Source organism: Fulmarus glacialis, unplaced genomic scaffold (assembly GCF_000690835.1).
Source record: "Fulmarus glacialis isolate BGI_N327 unplaced genomic scaffold, ASM69083v1 scaffold10573, whole genome shotgun sequence".
Lineage (NCBI taxonomy): Eukaryota > Metazoa > Chordata > Aves > Procellariiformes > Procellariidae > Fulmarus > Fulmarus glacialis.
In genome coordinates, this window is record NW_009203593.1 from 1 (window position 1) to 11,507 (window position 11,507).

The window sequence follows — 11,507 nt, forward strand, 5'->3', positions numbered from 1 at the left end:
CTGCCTGAATGCCAGCTGGCCGAGCATCTTCATTTGCCAGCTGGCAAAAGGGCAACCAAGGGTTCTTTCAGAGGGTGCCTGGTGAGGGAAAGGTCTCCCTGAGCTCAGCCAACCAGCCAGACTTGGTGGGCTTGTAATGTGCGAATTTACTTTCTTTAAGGATAGTGATTTCTCACATTTAACTTTCTGGTTCTCCTCTCGACTCTGTGTGGACGCGTGGTGGGTGCCTGCACCACCCGTGGTTTGTCCCACAGAAGGCTGTGCCAGAAAGCTCTGCGTGGCTAGGGCAGCGGTACGGCCTCTTCCTTTCAGACACAAAACATGACCTCCCAACAAACCTCCTGCTGCTGCTTCTGGAGGCCGTGTATGTCCCCAACACGTTACTGGCTTTTTTAGCTCTGAAAAGGAGGGCAGATGCCTGCTCCTGACCTTTCTACATACACCCTGCTCACTGCTTTGCTCCCTCAGCAGATGTGGGATCGGCTGATCTGTGTGAATGGGCATTTACGTCCCTGTGTGGGCAACTTTTCATTGACATCACCCGTGTCGGTCTGCGCCAGAGCTTGCAACAGAAAGAGATTTGCCATTCCTAAAACCTCATCTGAATTTATTATTTTGCCAGCCACTGAGGTTTCTGCGCTCACTGAAGCCAGAGTAGAATTTAAGGGCAGTAGATGACTTTGAAAAAGATCCAAGCTAGGAGCTAACTTTCCTTTCGACACCAATTTAAAAATATTTAGAGAGCGGTGGGTTGGAGGAGGTTTCTTTGCAGCCCCCCCACGCCTGTGATGTCACTTTTGGTGAGGTAGAGATGACTAGGATGTTGCAAATAGGATGTGGGCTTGGATAAAGAAAGAGCAGCTGGATTTGGTAGATGTCCTACAAGGACAGATCCTTTGTGGATATAAATGATCATGGATCTGTTGAAACTGATGGAGCCAAAAATGGAGCTGCATTGCTCCTTGCAAAGCTGTGCCTTGCAAAGGTCCCCTCCCTCAGCCTTCGGCTTAATCTTGGTACATTCCTGGACTACTGGGGAATCTGTTGCTATAGGTCAAAACAGCATCCTTTGTGCCCCGCCAGATAAAGCTGCTGTGACTCTGACTTCTAGCTTTTTTGCCAGGGTAGACCCCCAGCCAGGCAAGTTTTGTTGCTGTGGCATAAAACTGTGTACAGAAAGAAGCTGTGTTCCTGTTAGACTTGAGCTCTATTGCTAAACTAACCTCAGAGATGGGCTTTGGGTATGTAGAAGTAAGATGATCCTGCATTCAGAAGGAAGTGAATAGGCAGAGCGATTGCTGGGGTTACAGGAGAGCTGCAGAAATAGCCAGTACCTGCCAAGGCACCTCGCCTCTCATGCTGTCCGATCCACCGACAACCCGGGTGCCCGTCTTAATTATTGGCGTGATTTTCGTGGTGGCAGCGGTGCTGTTTTCCGTGATGTTGTCGAGCACCTTGTCATGAGCATCGTCGTCGTCATCGGCGGTGATGTTCCAGTGTTCAAAGGTGTTTATGGCTCGGGTGAGCTTGCTCTTCGCTTCAGGAGCCGTGATCTTCCCGCAGGGATACGGCACTGGGAGAGAAACAGTCCTGGTTACAACTGGCTGCGTGTCACGCTGAGAGTTACAGCAATCGAAGGAGCAGGCGAGGAGGCAAATGCTGCCTCGTCTCAGCACCCTGTTTCGGGACCGGCATGGGAGACGCAGGGCCGTGGGCCGACTCGTGCGTTCTCCGTGCAAACAGATGCCTCTGCCTTTGAGCAGCAGCGCAGGTAATATGTAAGAGTAGCAAAAGCATTAATTGTTTCTGGGCTTTAGAAATTAATTCTGAACAGCTTTTAAAAAGAAGAAAGCTCGTGAGAGAGAGCGCACGTCTGACGGGACGGTGCAGCTGTGCCTTTATTTCGCGGGATGCTGAGGTGCGTGCCCCGGAGGCTTGCTGCGGTAGGCAAGGGCGCTTGGCTGACATTTCCACAGCAAGTAACTCCAGTACAATAGAAGTCCAGCTGGGAGAGGGCAGGAAATAATATCTGCCAATTGTACAGATAATCCTGCTTGGCACCAAGGTGAGGAAAACATTAATAAACTCTTCCTAGAGTTGTAGATTTTCTCTGTTAATGAAGATCTCATCTGTAGGCTCATTTCAGACGAGCTCTTCCCATTTCTCTCCTACGCAGTGTGTGCTGAATTCCTGCTCATAGTGGCAGTCAAAATAGTAAATAGTATCAGGCATTGTCTTTCATCTGAAAAGCTTTTGACAGCACTGTGCAAACAAACATTACTGTAAAATCAGATGTAAGTGTGGCCTACTGAGATTTCTTTTTTTGTTGTTGTTTAAACAGTCCGCTTTAGGAATAAGGCTCAAATAAGTGTTGAGTGATGGAAAGTGCTACCGGTGAGGTTAGGCAAGGAAATGGAGGTTTCAGAGCCAACAAAAGCTAAGCTTTTGCAGGAAGGGCAATTACCCAACCTGAAAGATGATCTTATTGCTAACAGTAAAACTTCCTGGTCCAGTGAAAGTGATACAGCATGTTGGGCAACACAGCCCTGAGCTCTTAACGATCTCCATTTACAGAAGAAGTCCCAGCCTAAGATACTTCCTACGCTGATTGCTGAAAGTCAGCCCTTTCAGGAGCTGTTCCTGGCTGTAGCTATCAGACCTTCAGAAACTAGCTCACCTGGGCAGGTGCCTGCATGCTAGCTTAGGTGTGCCAATCTGTTACTCTCAGGTGTTAGAAGTATGATAGCACCAAATGTTCAATTGAGCTTAGATGACAATTTTTTTTCTCTACTCAGTCTCCTCTTTCCTCTGCCAGATGTGCTTCTGAGATGTTCATGCCCGATTAACTTGCTGCATTGCAGTGGGTTGGGATTGCACGTGTCGGTGTAGTTAGAGCTATTGTAACAGCCTAGGAGCGGGGTAAAGTTGGCAAATATAACAAGAACCAGATATTCTTTAGCCCTTTCTGAAGCTGCAACCTCAAGCAATGCATTTCCCCTCCAGCCCTTAGGCTGCCTTTCCGTTTTGCTCCTCAATACCACAGCGGAGCCACAGAGTCCTTTTCCTGTGGAGCGTCTTTCTGTGCAGATACACACTGGTGGGAGGACAGCACCACCACAAAGCTCCACTTGTCTCCACCCAAGTCAGGTAATTTTAAGACACTGCATGATGCCCAGCCATCAAACGGACCATCAGGAGGATTTACAGGAAGAAAGATTGTCTTTTGTTCTCAATAAGCCCAGAGCATCCTCGATGTAGGATCAGTAGCTAAATGGTAGCTCTTACTGGAAAAACATGGGAGCGAGCTCTGGATGGATGGGAACCGGTGTGTATTCTGGTGTAGCTGAACATGATATTTCTGTCTGCAGAAAATTACTGATCCATACCTAGAAATATAAGATGGCCGCAAGTGGGAGAGGTGCCTGTGTGAGTAGCCACCTGAAACAAGCATTTGCCTTGTGCACAAATTCCCGGACACCTACCCTCCTTCTCCACCCACCTAGGCTAAAAAAAAAAGGGTGTTTAGATTGCATCCTTCAAGCCTGACTCCACGTCTGCCCTCGGGAAAGTGCAGGGTCAGACTCTTTACATTTACTAAGCAGGAAAAAAAGGCTGGTTTCCAACAGGATATTGCATTTCTATGAGATTCATGTATCTAAATCCAGGACAAGACCTTGGAAACTTTCACCCAAATCTCTTAAAAATACTTTAAAAGTTAACCTGTAGGTTCACAGGACTTTCCATCTTCATGAAGTCTATAGCCAGCAGCGCAGGAACACACAACTTTCTGCGGCGGGTCATGCCTGCAAAAGTGCTTGCAGCCTCCATTTTTAATAGCACAAGTGAAGTCTGAAAGAAATTAAAGTGAAACTGTGAAAGCTCTTTTGAAATACAACTGGTCAGAGATTTGTGGGGACTTGGGCCTTTGGACTCAGCCTATAACCCACTCTGGTTGTTCCAGACCATGGAAAACGGATGTTTGTTTGCAAGGAGAGTGTCCTCCTTCCAAATCACGTCCCTGCTTGAAATGAAGGAGCGCTGGGCACCAATTTGGAAGGCAGGTTGAGGAACGGCCCTATGAGAGGTCCTGCCGAGCCCTGGTGCAGCCTCCTGCATCCAACAACTGCGTGCTGTCTGAAATTTGGCAGCCTGACCCTAAAGGACTCCTGCAAATATTTGGTTACGAGCCACGTGATTTCCCCACCATCGTGCTGCTCTCCGCCCCCTGTGCTTACGGCAATCCAGCCCCGGTGCGGATGCTAGCGGAGAACATCGTGTGTCAAACGGGAGCAAACCCTGAACCCTTGAAGGGCTTTGTCCTGGGATTATCGCTGGGCTCCGAATTTAAAACCTCAAGCAAAGTCATATGTTCTTCCTGACACAGCAATAAATCATCGCAGCCTGACGTGGAAGACCCATTTCAATGAAACGGGTCCCAACCTGAGGCACAGCGAGATTCCCGTGACTTGCGTGTGTCCTCTCCCACCCCACCTCGCACTCCCCTGTGGTGGGAACACCATCTCTTGGAGGTGGGAAACCACTAATCCGCAGACGCCCTTTTAATTCTCAGTGAGCTTCCAAATAACTTCACAGCAGATTAACTCCACTCCTACTTCCTCAAGGACACCTCCCTTCCTGTAGCCATTTTAATGCCATCATTTACTATTTTTACAGAGCTCCTTTTCACGCCTCACTTCTAGCGCTATTTTTGTTCCTGTCTCACTTCCACGAGAAATCTGCAATGAGACTATTTAAATGTGATGCAGCTTTGAAATGCTCTTTTTAACGTACGCTCCTCTCTTGCCAGAGCAGAAGCACAACTAGAAAGAGAGTCTTTTATTAGTGCAGTGAGTCTAGCACATTATGCGAGTGGCACAGCCCCTGATTATATCAGAAATATAAAAGCTGAATATCCCTCTTGCTTAAATTATCGGCTGTTTGGTTTTCATAAACTCCTCAACCCATCAGGAAAATATTTGCCTCTTGTTTGCCTTCAGAATCAAGGTTGCTGGTGATAATTATAATTATGAAGTTAGCAGAGTGCCATTGAGAGGAGGTTGCACTAATCCTGCCCTGCTCAGCACCTGCTGCCCAGCCTGGCGTGAGAAATGGAGAGGAGGAGTGAGAGCCTGGGGGCCCCATCGGGGTCAGTGGAAAACTGTTGCTTTCAGCGGGTGCGCACGTCGTCCCTGATTGACGAGCAGCCCCGGAAAGGCTTGTGCTGGGGAGATAAAGGAAGGTCTCTGTGTCAACATTTGTGCTGGCAGCCGCAGCGTGCTGAACAAAAGACCTTGAGCCTGAGTCTCTGTTGAAGCCTGCGTAAGAGCAGGCACCTCGGTGCTCAGCGGAGGTGGAGCTGGGGCTCCACCAAGGACAGGAGAGGACAGAGACATCCGCTCCTATATCCCCAAGCATGTCCCACTGTAATCCCATTGCCAACGGGCTGACTTTGCACGTTCATGCAGTGCCTTACGGCAAGGCAAAATGTGTCTGAAACAGCCCTCTAGAAGGAGGAAACTCCGCCCACTTTGATCCAATGGGATTTCAAGTAGGGCAGAACAACCACAGGACGAGCCCCCGGTACGTACCTATCTCACAGTTTCTGCCTTCGTACCCAGCTGGGCACCAGCACACATAGGAACTTACTGCGTCCTTGCAAACGGCTCCGTTTTTGCATGGATTGGGGTCACACTGATCTCCATCTTGGAGAGAAGACAGGAGAATTAACAAACATGAGCGTCCACCACGGCTGGTGCCGACCTTGCTCTGTACAAACCTCCTGTTAAAGACGAGCAAGAGACTGTACATCTTCCTTCTTTGAATGGAAAATAAGTCAGATCCTGGCACCCAAGTGCACAACAGACAATGTCAGCGCTGGGGTAAGACCGGCAGCAGTGGTTTTTTTTACTCTTTACCCAGAGTCCTAATTATGTACCCTGTCCTGTGTGGGTTAATTCTGCTCGTTTCTGCAGAACTCCTGTCTCCCTCATGCAACATCTCAACAGAACCTCATGTCTTGGCTAAGTTAGACGGACAAAGTTAGAAGGTTTGCTTCCTCAAGAGTGGTTAGGATCTCTTAATCTGAATTATTTTAACACTACTGCCTTTGTTCTCTGAAGGTTTGGGCCTGTCCACTTGGGTTTGGACACCTCTCTGTGTATTAGGATTGAGAGCCTCAGTCATTGCTCTTTCTTTCTAAGTCTTGTACTACTATTAACTGGTCTGGATTTTTCTTTACATGTCAGGGCTTTTATTTTCACAGTTGCCTACAGCTGAGAAGCTGAGGCTTTAATAAAAATACCCAGTATTGAAAAATTGGCGACCTAACACTTTGGAAGAGTAAGTCAGTGACGCTAAATTACAGGGAAGTGTGCTTTGAAATGGTTACGCAAAGGTGAGGAGGAAGGGGAATGTCTTGATGTGTTTGCGTCCTGCCAGTAAGCGTGGCTGTTAATGGTGTTTTCAGGAATGGGCTGGAATGCAAAAGGCAGATTGCAAACAGGGACAAAATGGTTTTGTCTTGTCTAAGGCATGGCGTCGGGGTTTGCACGTCAGGTGTGCATCGCGGCTGTTGTTGCTGCCTGGTGCGGGCAAACGGGGCTTGGTACCGCGTGGGTGCTGTGCAAGGGGTGAGCTCCTGTGGGCTGCACATGTTGGGAGTAGCTGAACAGTAAACCAGGCACTTCGGATGATAGGGGAATATATGGCGATCACTATTTTTGAAGAGCTAATTGGTTACAGTGGCAGGGAAACAAATGCAGTGTTGAGTTTCATTAGCTGGTTTTCCAGAGGACAGTCTACAATGCAAATGTAACTTTTTTTTGTAGTCTGGACTGACTAATCTGAATTATTTAAGGCTTTTTAGTGAGATGTTCTGGGCGCTTCGCCCATCTACAAAGCGGTTCATTTATTGAAATGTCCGTAAAATTAGTTTCAGATGTTTTAGTGGGCATTGAAATCTTTTTGGTAAGGGATTGAGGAGTCGTCGGAGATGGAGGCTGAAAGGGAAGAAATAGATGGTGGAAAGAAAATGGTGGAGAAGCAAGGGTTTGGGACCACTGGTGTGAACTGCAAACAGCTGTTTGCTCTGATCATGTTGAGGCTCCACTTTAATATGCCGTTTCCAGGGATTCAGGCTGTGCTTGCATAAGGCAGTGCCTTATCGGGAGGTCTCTGCTTGAGAGCAGAGCATTTGCTGTTTGCTGGAGGGGTGTTAATTATTGCTGTTGTGTTTTACTCTATGCTACAGCTGAAACTAGGAGCCCAGAGTGTGACCTGGGCTCAACAGATCCAGTGGTCTGTGCGAACTGGTTTTGTTCTGTGAGGTTTTTGAAGTTTGTTCAAAAAAACCTCCTTGAACAAAGAAAACGTTAAGTAAATTTTTTTGGCTTGCAATTTGTAAACAAAAGGGATAGGGCCAGGCTGGGTGGCTGCAGGATTTAGGGTGCATGACTCTGACTAGCTGTGTCATAAAAGCTTCTGAATGCTGGAATACATTTGTTTCAGTAAACATCTGCTACCTATGCACTGAGAGATGAATATTACGCATTTGAACATGAAGAAAGCAGCTCTTACCAATGTACGTTTTCCAAAACTCCATCTGCAAAGGAAAAAAAAAAAAGTTTCCCTTGATTTCTAATTTCTGGGCACTGCCTGACTGAAGTAGTAAAGGGATGACTCCAAAGCTAAAGCAAAAGACTTGCAGGAAAACAACCGCCTCTGTCATCCCCGTGGTGACCAACAAACCTTTAAAGCAGTTCTCAAGCCCAACTGATGGATCAGGAATGAGAATAAAACGCGATAGATGCTGCACTTGGCCCCTGCAGTTCTCCCTTGCTGTGCGCTCCTCCTTCCCCTCTGGGCCGCCTCACCCGGAAGGTGCGGGCTGGGGGGAACGAGGTGTTGCCGTTTTGCAGCGGGGATACTCACTGTTTTCTCAGTGTTTTCAAACACTTCTCGGGCTTCTTCAAAGCTGCATTTTTCTTCTATGCATTCTCTCTCGAGGTTGCCAGGAATAACCTCTTCCAGTCTGTTTGAATTGGCTCGCTTTTGCCTGTGCAGAACCAAGTTCGCCTCTTTGTTCTCGATGAAGACTGCGATTTGAAAAGAAACAGCGGCTAGAGAGAGGCACGCGCTGTCGTGTGATGCAGCTGGGATGGGCTGTCAGGGCTCTGCTCTCCCAGCAAGCAAGCCCTTTTCATGCATTCACCCACCCATTGCCCCATGGCCAGGAACGTTTCAGGAGTGTTACCTACTTGAGGTTTCTTTGGCGTCCAACTTAAGTGCAATCCAGAGGATCAAATCTGGACAACCAAAAGTCAAAGTAGTCAATAAGACAGAAATGACTGATGGCGAGAGGGTGATTAGGAACACTGAAGTTTGATGCTTAAAATACTCTAAAGCAGATGGTGTGAGTATCTCCCATCATAGAGGCACAGACCAGAATAAGCTATTTGAGAGTGGAAAATAATAGGCTTTTTCATGCTGCTGCTTGGTGAGGTCTTGTTTGGATACAGAAAATGTCCTGCTTTAACTGTCTCTGCCTGTTTTGGCTGCGAAAGGCTGTTTTCCTCTGCAAGCAGCTGTGGCCCTTGGAAGCCATGGGCCATTTGCTTCTCTCCCTGCTCCTCACCCTTGCCCATGCACCTGGGTACCACTGTTTCCTGCCAGCAGGAGGGGTGACATGAGCCCTCCTCACCCCCTGGGCCAGGTCATGTCAACAAGGTGGTCTGCATCCATCTTCAACTTGCTGGCCAAGCCCCTGGGTAGAAACCACCAGCAGAGAGCTGCTGGTGTTGCAGGGACCCCCAGTCTAAGTGGGATGTCCACAGTGGCCATCAGCCTTGCCATGGTGGCTGCCTGGTGAAGGGCACAAGGACATGCAGTCCTGTCACGGTGCTACCATGAATGCTCTCCCGGCAGGGCCACGCATCCCATTGGCAGGGTCAGCAGCAACAGCCTTCCTGTGGCAGCTGCCCAGCAGGGTTTGCTCCTGACCCACCTCTCGGAGACCCCTGTCTCTGCTAGTACTCTTCCCCCATCCCATCGCTCTAAAAAAGACATCATTCACCCAGATGAGCTTCCTGCTTTGCCTCCCCAGCCTCTCCTCTCTCTCCATCCTCCCTTAGCGCTCGCAGCCATGTCCCTTTTTGTCACCAGATGGCACGGTAGAGCAGCTCTTCTTGGAGCTGCTGGTGGCCACCCTGGACATGGACGCTTACCTGGGGGCTCTGTGCTGGAAAGGGTTCAGGACCTGTGGGCCTGGCCCCTTTGAGGGTTAAGGAGAGCATGAGCTCAGCCAGGCGGGCAGAGGGGAGAGTGAGGGGCAAGTACCAGCCGCTCGTTCCTTCTCATGGCTAACTTCTGCTCTCGATCCAGAGCAGATCCCAGCCTCTCTGAACTCGCAGAGGATTGGTTTTGTTGAACTCTCATGAGCCCCAGGTGGGTTGCTCGGATTTACGCCATGCCACTGACGGTGTAACCAGCCCCTTCACCTAAAGGTCTCTCTGCAAGAGGCTGAACTAATTGTTTTTGCAATGCTTTTAATCGTTGTACAGCAAGCTTGCACCTCTGCCTTCCTCATGCTAATGTGTTTTGGGTTAAAAATGAAAAGGAGTGCATTAAAATCCTGACCTTAATCTAATTTTTTGGCAGTAGATATTGATGGGTAAAGCACTGACCTCTGAAGAAGCCAGGCTTGTTTCAAACACTGCAGCCCCCATGGGATGGCCGGTCCCCTCCCAGCCGCAGGGTTGTGGTTTATGTGTGGGACATGAACGTACACCCCCAGCCAGCCTCCCTGGCCGAGCGGGGGGCTGAGAGCGTGGAGGCACCAGGGGGGCACAGCCTGGCTGGAGGAGACCTGCCCCCTTCTCCCCATGGCATGGGCTGCAGCCTCCAGCTTGTCCCCAAGCTGGGCAGAAAAGGCTCAGGTGGGAATGATGGAGAAGCCTTCCTTGGTTTTGTAACTGTCTCCCTCAGATCCCTCTATGTTTTCTCAGTTGCTTGCTGATCCCACATGCTGCTTTACAAGAAAAACTTGATTTGAACTGAAGGTTGCAGGCCTCATGGCGTCACGGGCATGGTACTCACCCTGGCTGGAAACCATCCTCACACCAAGAATACACTCACACGTGACTTATCAACTTCTGAACCAGTATCTGAGAGAGTGAGATGGGCCTCTGGGCCAAGGGGCTGTGAGGGGAGACCTGTCCTGCGGGCCGAGGATAGTATTTTCTAGGTGGTACACCTGGGTGGGTGGTGGTACCAATATGAGGTTCTGCTCACTTTTCGTTGCTAAGCAAACATTTTGGAAAGAGGCCTTTTTTTTAACCTGTTACTTGCAATGTTTTAATGAAAGAAGAAGGGCCAGCCTTGCACCAAACAAGTACTCGCACTGGATGTGAACCAGCCTCTGCTGGAACTGTTGCTGCTACAGATAAATCAAGCAACAGCCTGCATTACTACATGTGATTGCCCACATCCATCAACTACTCTATCTTGTCTACAATTTTGGCTGCATCTTAAAGTCTTTGTTAAATTCACGCTGGGTTTGGCTCTAAACAATTCTCGCAGTGGCAAATCCAATGACTGTTTTATGGATGTGAGTACTTGTTTGTACTCCAGGACAAAGCGGTGGCACACGCAGAGGTGTGGATGTTACTCCACCAGTGACTCTCTCCCCGTTTTTTCCTTCTATGTGTGTGGGTGCGTGCGTTCTAAAATGGCTGAATCAAGCTCTGAAAGCTTAAAAGCTGCAAAAATTTAAGAAAAACTCCATTCTTAAAATTAATCCCTGTGACACATTCTGTGTAAAATCAGCGTAACAGCTATTATTTCTTTCCCAAGAAAAGAACTGGAGCTTTAAAGAGAGGAGCTATGAAAAGCACAAATCCCTCTGCGCTCTCATCTCTTATGAGACTGCACAGGTTGTCCCACCATCAAGTGACAAACTGTCCCTTCACCTGTGCCAGTAGCCCCCTTGCCCCCAAAAGTGAAGGACTTGCTAGGCTTTAAATGAACCCACCTGTACTTTCGGCACCCAGACAAGCTCCCAGAAGACAAATGGAGAGTACGAGGGGGATATTTGCCATCTTCTTCCCACTGCCCAAATCTCTTGCTAACAAATTGTTCGGATGGTGGAGCTCAGTCAATAGTTCCAAAGTGCAAGTGCTTGTTTATTTACTCTGGGTAACCCTTTAATTTAAGGTCCCCAGATGTGCCATTGCTGAAGCTTGAAATGGCAGCATGGGTGTTATTGGAGGGGGCAGGTCCACGTACAAGAAACCTGCTAGGTAGTTGCAGTCCTTGGGCTCACCTTCTGCCCTGTAGGATATTACTGCCATGTTTGGGGGTTGAGCATGGCACAAGAATAAACTAATCCAGCTTCAGTGAACTTCTTTAAAGCACTGGTTTCCCCATTCCTATTCACGTGATGTTGTCGGCCATATAAAAGTCCACAGCAGCATTTTCAAAGGCTTCAGCGTGGTCCACGTTTTGTCCAAAAG

The 11,507-nt window shown here is 48.6% G+C and overlaps 1 protein-coding gene across 1 annotated transcript; it reads right to left on the bottom strand.

Moving 5' to 3' along the window:
- Positions 1-1,334: 1,334 nt before the first annotated feature.
- LOC104074542 (coagulation factor IX-like) lies at positions 1,335-11,093 on the bottom strand (the record flags this gene model as incomplete). The annotated part of the gene is made up of 6 exons (XM_009574694.1): positions 11,027-11,093; positions 7,930-8,093; positions 7,576-7,600; positions 5,589-5,702; positions 3,721-3,849; positions 1,335-1,573 (listed from the first exon to the last, which is right to left on the bottom strand). Coding segments are annotated over exons 1-6 (738 nt in total), but the record flags the coding sequence as incomplete, so codon positions are not given.
- Positions 11,094-11,507: the final 414 nt, after the last annotated feature.